Source organism: Geotrypetes seraphini, chromosome 7, assembly GCF_902459505.1.
Source record: "Geotrypetes seraphini chromosome 7, aGeoSer1.1, whole genome shotgun sequence".
In the NCBI taxonomy this organism is placed as follows: domain Eukaryota; kingdom Metazoa; phylum Chordata; class Amphibia; order Gymnophiona; family Dermophiidae; genus Geotrypetes; species Geotrypetes seraphini.
The window spans coordinates 191,293,382-191,306,279 of record NC_047090.1 but is presented as its reverse complement, the minus strand read 5'-3'; the positions used below and the strand labels follow the sequence as shown (position 1 = coordinate 191,306,279).

The 12,898-nt window shown below is 37.7% G+C and overlaps 1 protein-coding gene across 3 annotated transcripts in view; it reads right to left on the bottom strand.

The window, feature by feature from the left end:
• The window catches only part of ANGEL1 (angel homolog 1), a 65,278-nt gene that overhangs the window by 26,379 nt on the left and 26,001 nt on the right, over window positions 1–12,898 (bottom strand). For all 3 annotated transcript variants that reach the window (XM_033951197.1, XM_033951199.1, XM_033951198.1), the window contains exon 6: window positions 192–318. In XM_033951197.1, the coding sequence (XP_033807088.1) occupies window positions 192–318 (127 nt within the window). The remainder of the gene's footprint in view (window positions 1–191; window positions 319–12,898) is intronic.

Here is a 12,898-nt window from a genome sequence, read left to right as displayed (position 1 = left end):
TAAAGAATTTAAAACAACAATGCATGCACTGCTTCCATTGTATGCAAATAGACCTCATGCATATTCATTTGGGAAATCATGAAAACCCGACCTGGCGAGGGCTGAGGTTGGACGCACCTGGTATACAGCAATCTGCTATTAATACATGGCCCTGCTCAGCAGCCCCAGGAGCCCTCTTCTTAAGTACTAACCAGAATTTGTTGACTCGCTCTGCATGACATACTGACAACTGTCTGTTACTCTCAGGAAGCTAGGCCAGAGCGGGACAGGAAGCTTGTTCTGGAATGGCTGATGAGAGCAGTCCTCCTGTCCAGATACCTACATGAGGGGGAGAGAGATGAAAAGTGCACAATAGATCAGATGTTTGTAGCTACCACAGAAACAAAAGGCATGGTTGTGCCATAACCCATATCCAGAGCAAAACAAACAGCAATACGACAACATATATACACAAACAGCAGCCACACTCACACAGAGGGTGAAACTGATTTAAATCACTAGTCAGAAAGACTTGATTTAAATAATGGCTTTCTACAGACTAATTCTTGCTGGTATAATCTTAAAATTTATACTGTTGAATTTTATAAAACATTTCAAAATATTATATTGCCTTATTTATTAAATTTATATCAATATCAGATACATAATGAAAATATATCAGGTACTATGGCAGATTCTGTAATTATTGTCTTACCAAAACCAAACAGGGATCCTACATTGGTTTCAAACTACAGGCCCATATCATTGTTGAATGTAGATGAAAAATTGCTTGCTAAAGTATTTACAACCAGATGCCGTCAGAATAGGCCAGTTCTTGGTACATCGCTCATAACAGTCCACCATTTTAATTATATAGTATGAGGTTGTATATTCATGCAATGTTTAAATTTTTTGCTAAGTCTTGATAGTTGGAGTAATGTCCACAATGATCCTGTTATACATGCTTGTATAACAGAAGAAGGAAATATATTTCTTGCAGAAACAATTGATATCTCAGGAAATGAACATACTGCAGAATACTTACAGGAAATAGCAACAAAAACTATAATAAAATGTGAGCAAACATTCAAATGTCTACTACGCAGTTTAGAACGAACAAAATAAAATCCAACACAGTCTGCAGTAAGGGAAATAACACAGGGGAAAAACAAAAAAGAACTGCAGACAAGTGTACAAGGATGCAGGCTATATTAATTAACAAGTAAATGAGTGGGGGCGTGGCTTGGGAGTGCACGAAGATGGTCGGGTAGGGCAGAGGCTCTGTACATACAGACATTAATGACATAAAATACTGAAATAAAATTTTCATTTTAACTGAAGAAACGAAGGAAAATACAACGTGATGGCTTCAGGAAAACAAAACAAGTCTGAAATGGGGATTTCTAATACCGGCAGTGTTAAGAGATCTAAGCCAGAGCCGGCAACACCCTCAAAGTGTCCGTTGTCAAGAGAGAAAAGTGACATTGATTTCTGGAAAGAAATACAAGAGATAAAAGAAATTCTTCTAAAAAACGCCAAAAAGCTGGATGAAATACAGGAAGAAGTAATGACTTTAAATAAAAGAACAGAAGTGCTGGAGATTAAAACAACAAAAATGGAAATGAGAATGGACAGTTTTGAAGCAGAAAAAAGGCAATATAAACTGGACAGAGAAAAAATCTTTGCACTCACCAGGGAAGTCGAGGATTGCCAGAATCGCATGAGACGGAGTAATTTGAGACTTTTGGGCGTACCGGAAGGGGTGGAGAAAAATAATCCGGTTTCATTTGTGGAAAATTTTTTGATGAAAGTCCTGCCCCTCAAATCTAATTACCCGATAGAAGTTGAACGTGCACATCGCATACCAGTGAAAAGACTGGATACTTTAAAAGGTCCTCGCCCCATAATTTTCAAGTTGCTAAGACACCAGCAAGTTTTAGAGGTGTTAAGAATGGCTAAAGAACATGCAAATTTAAAATGTCAGGATGCCAAAGTTCACATCGTTCCTGATTTCGCTAAAACAACGGCAGATAAAAGGAAAAAATTTCTAGACATGAGGCCGAAGTTAAGAGAAATCGGAGCTAGATTTGGCCTGATATACCCTGCGATTATGAAAATAACTATTGACAACAAAACTATGAGCTTTGATGAGCCTGTGAAGTTGGAAATGTTTTTAAATCAAAGGGAGCAGCCGATGTCAATTTAATTTGACTTATTTACTTCCTGGAGTTGGAGTTGATTCTTCTTGGTTTTTATTTGATTTTATTTGTTATTCATCTTTAATATATTTGAGAATCTGCTAACTGACAGTTTGGCTCTGTTTATTTTGAATGGAAACTGTGAAATGGAATGTTGATGAAAAAGGCAGTTTGTTTCTCTGTGAGCCTTTAATATCTCTTTCTCAAAGGATGACTTTTAAAGTTGAAATGATTTGTTCCTTTGCTGTTACATATCTTATTAAGATATTAGAATCTCTGATATATGTTATTGCAATATATTCATGAAGATAAGATATTAATATACAGAGCTTATAGTGGCAGATTTAGATCATAGGTTATGATGAGTTAATGGAGGTTGTGATAAAAATTCAGTACAAAAGATTTCAGTTAGCAAAGATTTTCAAGGGACTCTAGTTTAAGGTTTAGTAGGCTTCTTTGAGAATATTTAAGGGGAATATATGTATTTAAAAATAAATAATAACAATAATTAAAAAAAAAAAGGAAAATATATTATTAATGCTTAATTTTCATTTATAGGTTTCTTACAAGTCTGATACTTTTAGCAGACAGAGTTTTACATTCTTTTTTATCATTTATAATGTGAGTGGAAGATCTTTATTTAGTTTCTTATTTTGATTTTTTAATATTTTGAGAATATTACATAAATTATTTATATAAATACATATGATTATTACATACAATATTGTTTTATAATTGAAGTCTGTATAGAGCTTTTAGTTTAGCTTTACTTGGTCTTGTATGTGCAGTTCCAGGTTTTATCAGCCAATATTAAGGGTGGGAGAGGGAGGGATGGGAGGGGGGTTAAAGGGATTTGATAATTGGGGTAGAGATGTTGGATTGGGAGATATAAATGAAGGTGGTGTTTATTCATTTCAAATGATTTCAGTTTTTTGTTCAGATATAATAATTGGAAGAACTTTTGTAAAAATTATTTGGATTGATGGAGATTAAAATTTTTTCACTCAATGTTAATGGCCTTAATCACCCAGTAAAGAGAAAAAAAATGTTAGCATTTTTAAAAAGGCAACAGGCTGATGTGTATTATATTCAAGAGACACATTTATCAGTGGTTGAATCCAAAAAGCTAGAAGATAATTGGGTGAAACACTGTTTTTTCGCTCCCGCAATAGGGAAAAAGGCAGGAGTGGCTATATTAGTGAACACAAAATGTTTAGCTTCATTTAAAATGATAGATTTTGATCCTTTAGGGAGATGGATACGAGTGGAAATGAGAATGGGAAATAATACTTTGACTTTATTAAATATCTATGCCCCGAACTCGAATCAAAATGATTTTTTTATTAATATACAAAAATTAATACTCCCACTGGCTGCTTCTAATTTAATAGTAGCTGGAGATTTTAATGCTGTTATGGATCCTTTTTTGGATAAAAAACCAAGCAAAAATATAAAATCATTAGGGTTAGATAATTTGGTGAATACTTGTAATTTGAAAGATATATGGCGTATTCTTCATTTTAATAATCAGGAGTTCTCTTTTTGCTCACCAGTTCATAAATCTTTTTCAAGAATTGATTACATATTGGTATCAAATTCCATAGTGCAACAAGTGACACAAGCTTCCATTGATCCAATTATTTTGTCTGATCATGGAGGAGTGTGGATTACACTTACACTAGATAATAATGAATACAATAGATCATTATGGAGGTTTGATAATACATTGGTTTCAGATTCAACTTTTCTTGAAGAAATTAAGTTAAAAATTTTGGAATTTTTCCAAATAAATACCTCAGCAGATATTAATGCGGAAATCTTATGGGATGCATTTAAAGCTACTATAAGAGGTAATATTATTTCTTATTCTGCGTATATTAAAAAACAACTTATTAAACAATTTTCAGATTTGGAAAAAGAAATTAAATTGCTGGAATCCAAATTAATAGATGATTGGAATCACGAAAATTTGCAAACTTTATTAAAGGCTAAAGGCAAATATAATGAAATTTCTTCAAAAATGGCAAGGAAAGATTTGTTTTCTCTGCAAACCTTGTATTATGGAAAATCTAATAAGGCAGGAAGTTTACTTGCAAATTATCTTAAAGCAAAAAAGAGAAGAATAAAAATAAGTGCAATAAAAGATGAGAAAGGAAATATGCATAATCAAACTAATAACATTTTAAATCAATTTTTGGCTTTTTACAAAGAGTTGTATTCTTCCGAGTCTTCTATTGATAAAGTTCAAAAAGGTATGGAATTTTTAAATCTTCTTGAGGGTCCAAAGCTTCCTGATCATATAAAAAGAAGTTTAGAAGAACCTATATCATTAAAAGAATTAGAAACAGCATTGAAGTCTCTTAGAGTTGGATCCGCTCCAGGTGGGGATGGTTTTACTGTGGAATTCTATAAAACATTTCAAAATTCTTTATTACCCTATTTACTAAATTTATATCAGTTTCAACTTAATAAAGGTTGTATTAAAAGTACTATGGCAGAATCTATGGTGATTGTTTTGCCAAAGCCAAATAAAGATCCCACTATGGTTTCAAATTACAGGCCAATATCATTAATTAATGTTGATGGAAAATTAATGGCTAAAACACTGGCATTAAGATTGGCAAAGGCTCTTCCTTACATAATTGATGTACATCAAACAGGTTTCATTGCTAACAAACATTCTTCTAACAATACAAGATTGACATTTCATACATTAAATTTAACTAAAATGATGAATGAACCAGCTTTTGCTCTTTCATTAGATGCAGAAAAAGCTTTTGATAGGGTAGAATGGTCATTCATGTATCAGACTTTGGATTGGTTTGGTGTGGGTCCTGGTTTTGTTCAAATGATTAAAACTTTGTATAGCTCCCCTATGGCAAGATTATACATTAATAATAATTTATCTGAGAGTTTTAAATTACATAGAGGAGTTAGACAAGGATGTCCATTATCTCCTTTGCTGTTTGATATTGTTTTAGAACCCTTATTGATAGCTATTAATCAGACAAAGGGGATACAGGGTATTCCCTTGAAAGAATGGGAATACAAATTATCTGCTTATGCGGATGATATTTTATTATATTTGCGCAATCCAGGTTCAACTATACCATGTTTGTTAGAATTGATTGAAAGATTTGGAATGTTTTCAGGATATAAAATCAATTGGAATAAATCTGAAATTCTTTCGCTTAATGTGCATTGCATAAAATCTATGTTTGATTCATTTCCTTTTGTATGGAAAGAGGATGGATTAAAATATTTAGGAATTTGGATTAAAAATTCAATAGAAGATACAGTAAAAGAAAATGAAAAACTTTTATTAAAAAAGGTTTCGGAATTATGTGAACAATGGAACCCATTACATATATCTTGGTGGGGAAGAGTTCAAACCATAAAAATGATGATATTGCCTGTGGTTTGCTATCAAATGTGTATGATTCCGGTATTTTTTCAGAACTCTTTTTATAAAAAATTGAATGCAATAATTATTAAGTTTGTTTGGCTTGGCAAAACACCTAGAATTGCTTTGGTATCTTTACAGAAATCAATTAAGGAGGGTGGGGTAAATTTCCCAAATTTCTATAGGTATCATCAGGCCTATATTTTACGTCAAGGTATGTATTGGGTCCTCCCAGATCTCATTGAATACACTCCAGATTGGTTATACTTGGAATGGCGACTCCTGTCTCCTTTACATCTTTGTCACATTCTCAGTATCAAGATGCCCAGATTGTATAAAGAAAATAAACTTTTATTAGATACATGGAAAACTCTAAGATATGTAAGTAATTTAACTGAAATTCCTATTAGTAAATCGACAAATCAATCTATATGGCTAAACTCCAAGATTCAGATTGGCGGAACTAAGATTGTCTGGAGGCATTGGTTAAATGCAGGAATACGAACTTTAAATGATGTTATTTCAAATGGAAAAATGCTTGAGTTTACACAATTGCAAAATAAATTTGGACTGAATAAATCACAATTTTATAAATGGTTGCAATTGAAGCAGGCCATTCAGGCAGGGTTCCCTGAATGGAAAACTTTAAATTTTCAATACAGCATGGAATTTTTATGCTTCCAAGCAGATTTTCTGGGTCACCAGGCCGCACAGTGGTATAAAGTTATTAGTGAATTGGTTAATAAAAAACCTAAAAATGGTCTTAGGGATATTTGGAGCATTGAGATTAATCATCAAATTTTGGCATCTCAATGGCCACAAATTTGGTCTTGGAGAATAAGATGTACACTGTCAGCATCTATGAGACAAACTTGGTTTTTTCTTTTGCATAGAGCATTTTGGACCCCTGTTAGATTACAAAAATTAAATAGTTCAATGTCTAATAGATGCTGGCATTGTAAGCTTGAAGTAGGGACTTTGGATCATCTTTTATTTTTCTGTCCCTATATATTAGCCTTTTGGAATTCGATCTGGGATCAAATAAATTCTTTATTAGATAATCCTGTAGCATTAACTTATGATACTGTGATATTTGGCATATCTATGAGGAAAAAGAGTCAGATATCGGCAAGTAATAACAAACTTTTATTGATTATGACAGGAGTTGCCATGCAACATATTACTACAAATTGGAAAGATCACACAAGACTTAATTTTAATTTCTGGTGGAATTCACTATGTCACATATATAGAATGGAACGTTCAATAGCAATACAAAATGGAAATTATAAAAGGTTTAATGAAATATGGGGGCCATTGACATTGTTTTGTAATGAATAAACACCATTTTATTAACATTATTTATGATTGGAAGGGAAAGGGGAGGGTTTATATAAATGAAAAAAAAAAAAAAAAAATGTAAAAAAAGAAATATGACAAAGATTGATTCAATTAAATAATTGTATGGAAAGGGAGGGGGGAAGAAGGGTTTAGATATATATACCTTTGTTATGATCTTGATAGATTTATCAAGTGATGTTAGTAAATCTATGTATTACTTATATTGTACACTTGTTGAAAGTTTAAAAATGAATAAAGAATTATAAAAAAAAAAAAAAACAAGTAAATGAGTGCAGTTAATGTCACCACCTTTAAACAAACCAGAGGACCCGACACGGTTCATGTTTCGGTTAATACGCCTTCATCAGGGGTCCCAGGTTGACAAGGTATCAAATAAAACCGCAAGCAAAAAAGCAAAAACAAACATGAGCATGTACAAGTCAAAGATGATCGCCAAACGACGGTATCTGTGTGAACTGCTACAAAGCAAAAAAGGTACGTAGTTTAATCACAGACAATGCTGCAAATGTATCCAAGATAAGAAGAAATTATGAAGAGCATGAAGAGAATACCAAGCTAATAACATATGGTTGCAGTACTCATTTACTGCATCTCCTAGCCAAAGACTTCAGTGTCCCAGAAATAAAGACTAATGTCGTTGAAATTGCTAAATACTTCTGTAACAATCATTTTGCACCGGCAACTCTGAAAAGAATGGGTAGAACCAAGCTAATGCTCCCACGAGATGTTAGATGGAACTCTGTAGTGGACTGTTTTGTGCCAAAAAAATCCTTTAAAGAATGAAAAAAAGATCCAAATGAAGAAAGTAAGAACAGACATAAGCACTGGCAATTTAGATGCAAAGTTGATAAAGAAAGCTAAGAAAAAATATGAAGAGAAACTTGCAAGAGAGGTAAAAACTCATAGTAACAATTTTTCTAGGTACATCAGAAGCAGAAAACCTGTGAGGGAATCCGTGGGACCGTTAGATGAACAAGGAGCAAAATGGGCGCTCAGGGAGGATAAGGTCATAGCAGAGAGTCTGAATGAATTCTTTGCTTTGGTCTTTACAGAAGATGTAAGAGATCTACACCCGAACTGGAAATGGTTTTTAAGATGATGCAGAGGAACTGAAAAAAATCTGGAAGAGGTACTAAGCCAAATCAACAAATTAAAAAATGATAAATCAGCTGGACCGGATGGTATACATCCCAGGGTGATCTGTAAACATAGAAACATAGAGTATGATGGCAGAAAAGGGTCAACGGCCCAACAAGTCTGCCCACTCAAGAACCTTCCCTCCTCCCTCCCTCCTTTGGGAATCCATCTTTTAAGCATTCCTCTGGAGTGACCCCACCTGTCTGTCCCATCGTCCCTTGAAGTCGAGCGTGGTTCTGGCCTCGACTACCTGACGTGGAAGACCATTCCATCGATCAATTACCCTTTCGGTGAAGAAATACTTCCGGGTGTCCCCATGAAATCTTCCCCCCCTGAGTTTTAGCGGATGCTCTCTTGTTGCCGTGGGACCCGTAAGACAAAAGATTTCTTCCTCCACATCAATACGGCCCATGATGTATTTGAATGTTTCTATCATGTCCCCCCTTTCCCTGCGCTCTTCGAGAGAATATAAGCGCAGCCTGCTCAAACGTTCTTCATATGGGAGATTTTTTAGTCCTGAGACCATCCTAGTGGCCATTCGCTGAATCGACTCCATTCTCTTCACATCCTTTTGATAATGTGGCCTCCAAAAATGAACACAGTACTCCAGGTGAGATCTCACCATTGATCTTTACAACGGCAGTAGAACTTCAGGCTTACGACTGATAAAGCTCCTTCTGATGCAGCCCAGCATTTGTCTAGCTTTTGCTGTTGCTTTCTCCACCCGATTCACAGCTTTCATATCTTCCCGGATGATTACTCCCAAGTCCCGTTCTGCTACAGTTCTGGTTAGGTTTTCACCATTCAGGGTGTATGTTCTGCATGGATTTCTGCTACCAAGGTGCATAACCTTACATTTTTTGGCATTAAAATTCAGTTTCCAAGTACTGGACCATTGTTCTAGTAAAAGTAGGTCCTGCTCCAAAGCGCCGGGCATGATTGCGCTATCAGGTTCTGCTGCACTGACTACAATGTTGCATAGTTTAGCATCATCGGCGAATAATGTAATTTTACCTCGAAGTTCCTGAGGCAGATCCCTTACAAAGATATTGAATAGTATTGGGTCCAAGACTGAGCCCTGTGGCACTCCACTGGACACTTCCGATGTTTTTGAGGGAATACCGTTTACCATTACCCTTTGGAGTCTACCGCTAAGCCAGTCTTCTACGCATGCAGTCAGTGTTTCTCCTAGGCCCATCGCGTTCATCTTGTTCAGTAACCTACAGTGTGGGACACTATCAAAAGCCTTACTGAAGTCTAAAATTTAAATACACGATGTCCAGGGACTCTCCCTTATCCAGTTTCTTTGTTACCCAGTCAAAGAAGTTTATCAGATTGGATTGACAAGATCTTCCCTTTGTAAAGCCATGCTGGTGGGGATCCCTTAGTCCTTCGTCATCCAGAATCATGTCCAATCTGTTTTTGATCAACGTTTTCATAAGTTTACATACTATTGATGTGAGACTCACTGGCCTGTAATTTTCGGCCTCTGACCTGCATCCCTTTTTGTGGAGCGGGATAACGTTGGCAGTTTTCCAGTCCAAGGGAACTTTTCCCTTTGTTAGGGAAAGATTAAAAAGCTCAGCCAACGGTTTTGCCAGAACATCTCTCAATTCCCGATGTACTCTGGGGTGTAGATTATCCGGGCCCATGGCTTTGTTCACCTTTAGCTTTGATAGTTCGTGGTAGACATTGCCTGCGGTAATTGCAAAGTCCTGGAATAGGTCCTCCGAGCACCCTTTTGTCTGTGGCTGAGGTCCGGATCCTGGCGCTTCGCAGGTGAAGACTGAGCAGAAGTAGTTATTGAGTAGTTCTGCTTTGTCCACGTCCGAGTCAATGAAGTTGCCGTCAGGTTTCTTTAGGCGCACAAGGTAGGAAGAACAAGAGGGCACTCTCTAAAGTTGAAAGGGGATAGATTCCGTACAAATGTAAGGAAGTTCTTCTTCACCCAGAGAGTGGTAGAAAGTTGGACCGCTCTTCCAGAGGCTGTTATAGGGGAAAACACCCTCCGAGGATTCAAGACAAAGTTAGACAAGTTTCTGCTGAACAAGAACATGCGCTGGTAGGGCTAGTCTCAGTTAGGGTGCTGGTCTTAGACCAGAGGGCCGCCGCGTGAGCGGACTGCTGGGCATGATGGACCACTGGTCTGACTCAGCAGTGGCAATTCTTATGTTCTTCCTGTCACTAATGTACTTAAAAAAAGGATTTATCCCCCTTTTTAACTTGTCTTGCCAAATTTTCTTCCATCCGGAGTTTGGCCTCCCTGACTGCCGTTTTAACATTTCTAGATTTCGCCAGATAGGTTTCTTTAGCTTCCGGCCGTTGCGATTGTTTGTAGGTTACGAATGCTTTTTTCTTTTGCTTTACTAGTTCTGAGATCTCTGCTGAGAACCACTTCGGTCTGTTTTTTCTGTGCCATTTGCTCACAGTTTTTATGTACATGTTGGTTGCTTCTTCAGGGTTGATTTCAGAGCCGACCATAGCACCTCCACACTGTCTGTCGTGCTCTGGTTTTGCAGTGCTTTGTAGACATAGTCCCCCATGCACTGAAAGTTAGTCCTTTTAAAATTTAGGACCTTGGTTGTTGTATTTGACCTAGTGATTCCTTTCTTTAGATGGAACCACACCATGTTGTGGTCACTGGAGGCCAAAGCTTCTCCTACTGACACCTCTGTGACACTGTCCCAGTTGGTGAGGAGCAGGTCCAGGATCGTCTGATCCCTGGTAGGTTCTAATACCATCTGTTTGAGGTGTGCTCCTCGTATGGAGGCTAGTAGCCTCTTACTGTCACTTGTTGTAGCTGATAGTTTGAAGATTGGAGGGTGGCCTATGTTACACCAATTTTAAAAAGGATTCCAGGGTAGATCTGGGAAGTTACAGACCTGTAAGCCTGACTTCAGTGCCAGGCAAAATAGTGGAAACAATTATAAAAAATAAAAATGTGGAATACGTAGACAAACATGATGTAATGGGACAGAGGGATGGATTCTCTAAGCTTCAATACCACAATTTTTATTTTACTGGTTATTCTTATCACAATAGCATGCAAATGAAATGCATGCAATGTGTGTGGAAAATCACAAGTAAAAGGCGGGGGGGGGGGGGGGGGGAGGAGAAGCTGTGCTCAGAAGGAAATATCATTAGCACAGCTCTTCTGCTTGCCTGCTTGACAAAAAAAAACCCACTAGCCCCTGCTCTCCCTGCCTGAACTGGAGAGCAGGGGTTGTCTTTTTTAAATTTTTAATGGGTGCAATTTTTAATATTAATTGTCTTACATATTGGATGTATTACATAATATTCAAGATATTACAGAATATGAATATAGAATGATATGTTGTATTTTAAATGTTATATTAAGGAAAATCAAGTGTGTATTTATAAGATCATATGTCTTTTTCTGTTACACTTGTAATATGTAAAAATGAATAAAAAATTTTATAACTTAATGGGTTCAGCTGTTGTATGTGCACAACACACACACACAAGAGCTGTGCCTACAAAAAAAAAAAAAAGCATCTCCCCACTGCACCATGCTTGGTGGTCAAGTGGGCCATTCCCCCTCCGAACCCCCTCCCCGGTGCTACCACCTGGCAGTAAGCTCCATCCCCCCAGCAACCCCCCCTGCACCAAGCTTGGTGGTCTAGTGGGCTGCCCCACCCCCAACCCCGCTGTCTTACCTTTATTAGGCCAGCAAGTGGAATGCTCACTCACTCCCACCAGCAGGCCCACTTCTTCAAAATGGTGGACCTTCTCCTTCCTGGTACACCCTGGGATGCACAAGGAGGGAGGGGCCTAAGGACCTGGTTGGCCCAGGCGCCTAAGGGCCCTCCCATAGGAAGTATGGGGGGGGGTGGCTCACTAGAACACCAGGATTGATGTGGTGATTGGGCTGCCCGGGGGGAGGGAGTATGACCCACTAGAACACCAGGCTTGGTAGGGGGTTGTTGGGGGGAGAACTTGCCTGGGGGGTGGGAGTGTCCCAAACCCTGCAGCAGGAGGGACTGGGCATACCTCCTGCCCTGCCGATCTTTGCATGGATTTGGGGATGGGCATCAGCAGAAGGCACTTGCCATGGGTGACAATGACCCGGAGGGGGGCTACACTAGACCACCAGGCTTGTTTTTGAGCACTGGGGGGGGGGGGGGGGAGGAAATCAAGGCCATTTGTTGTGATGGGTCTGAGTTTTATTTTCCTGTCAGTGCCCAAGTCAATATCAACCCCGATTCCATGCAAATGGAGGGGCATTCTGTTTGAAGAATTGCCCAGGGAGCTCATTTTATTCTTCATGACCTCATTATACTACAGTTTTAATATTAATGACCTAGTTGTACTACATTTGCATAGTACAATTGGAGGCTTCCAGAAAGCATGGAAGAGACCACGGCGAGCCATTTTGATAATAGGGGTGTAATACTCGTGCATTTTAAAAGCACAGTAACTAGAGAATCCAGTTCAGAGTCAGCGTGGGTTCAACTATTCTATAAAGATACATATGTGCGTATGATGCCTTTATAAAATGAATCCTTTCAACCAACCCTTTCAGATAGTACATTTCAAATACAGCTTAATGTCATGTGTTTAAAAAGTCAATTGGACCAACACAGCCAAATTTCAGTCTCTGATATGTTTACCACATCTGTAGATATAAGCATCAGTCCTGCAAAACTCTGCTTCCTGCTGACATGTTTAACTCTCTCAACGCTTTCACGTTTGAACTATTTGTCAAGAATATAGAGCACTTAGCTTTGCGAAAATCTGTGACACCAACACAATCATGTTTTCAAGTGCTGGCTCTGCGTCAGGGTGCTGCACTCTTCAA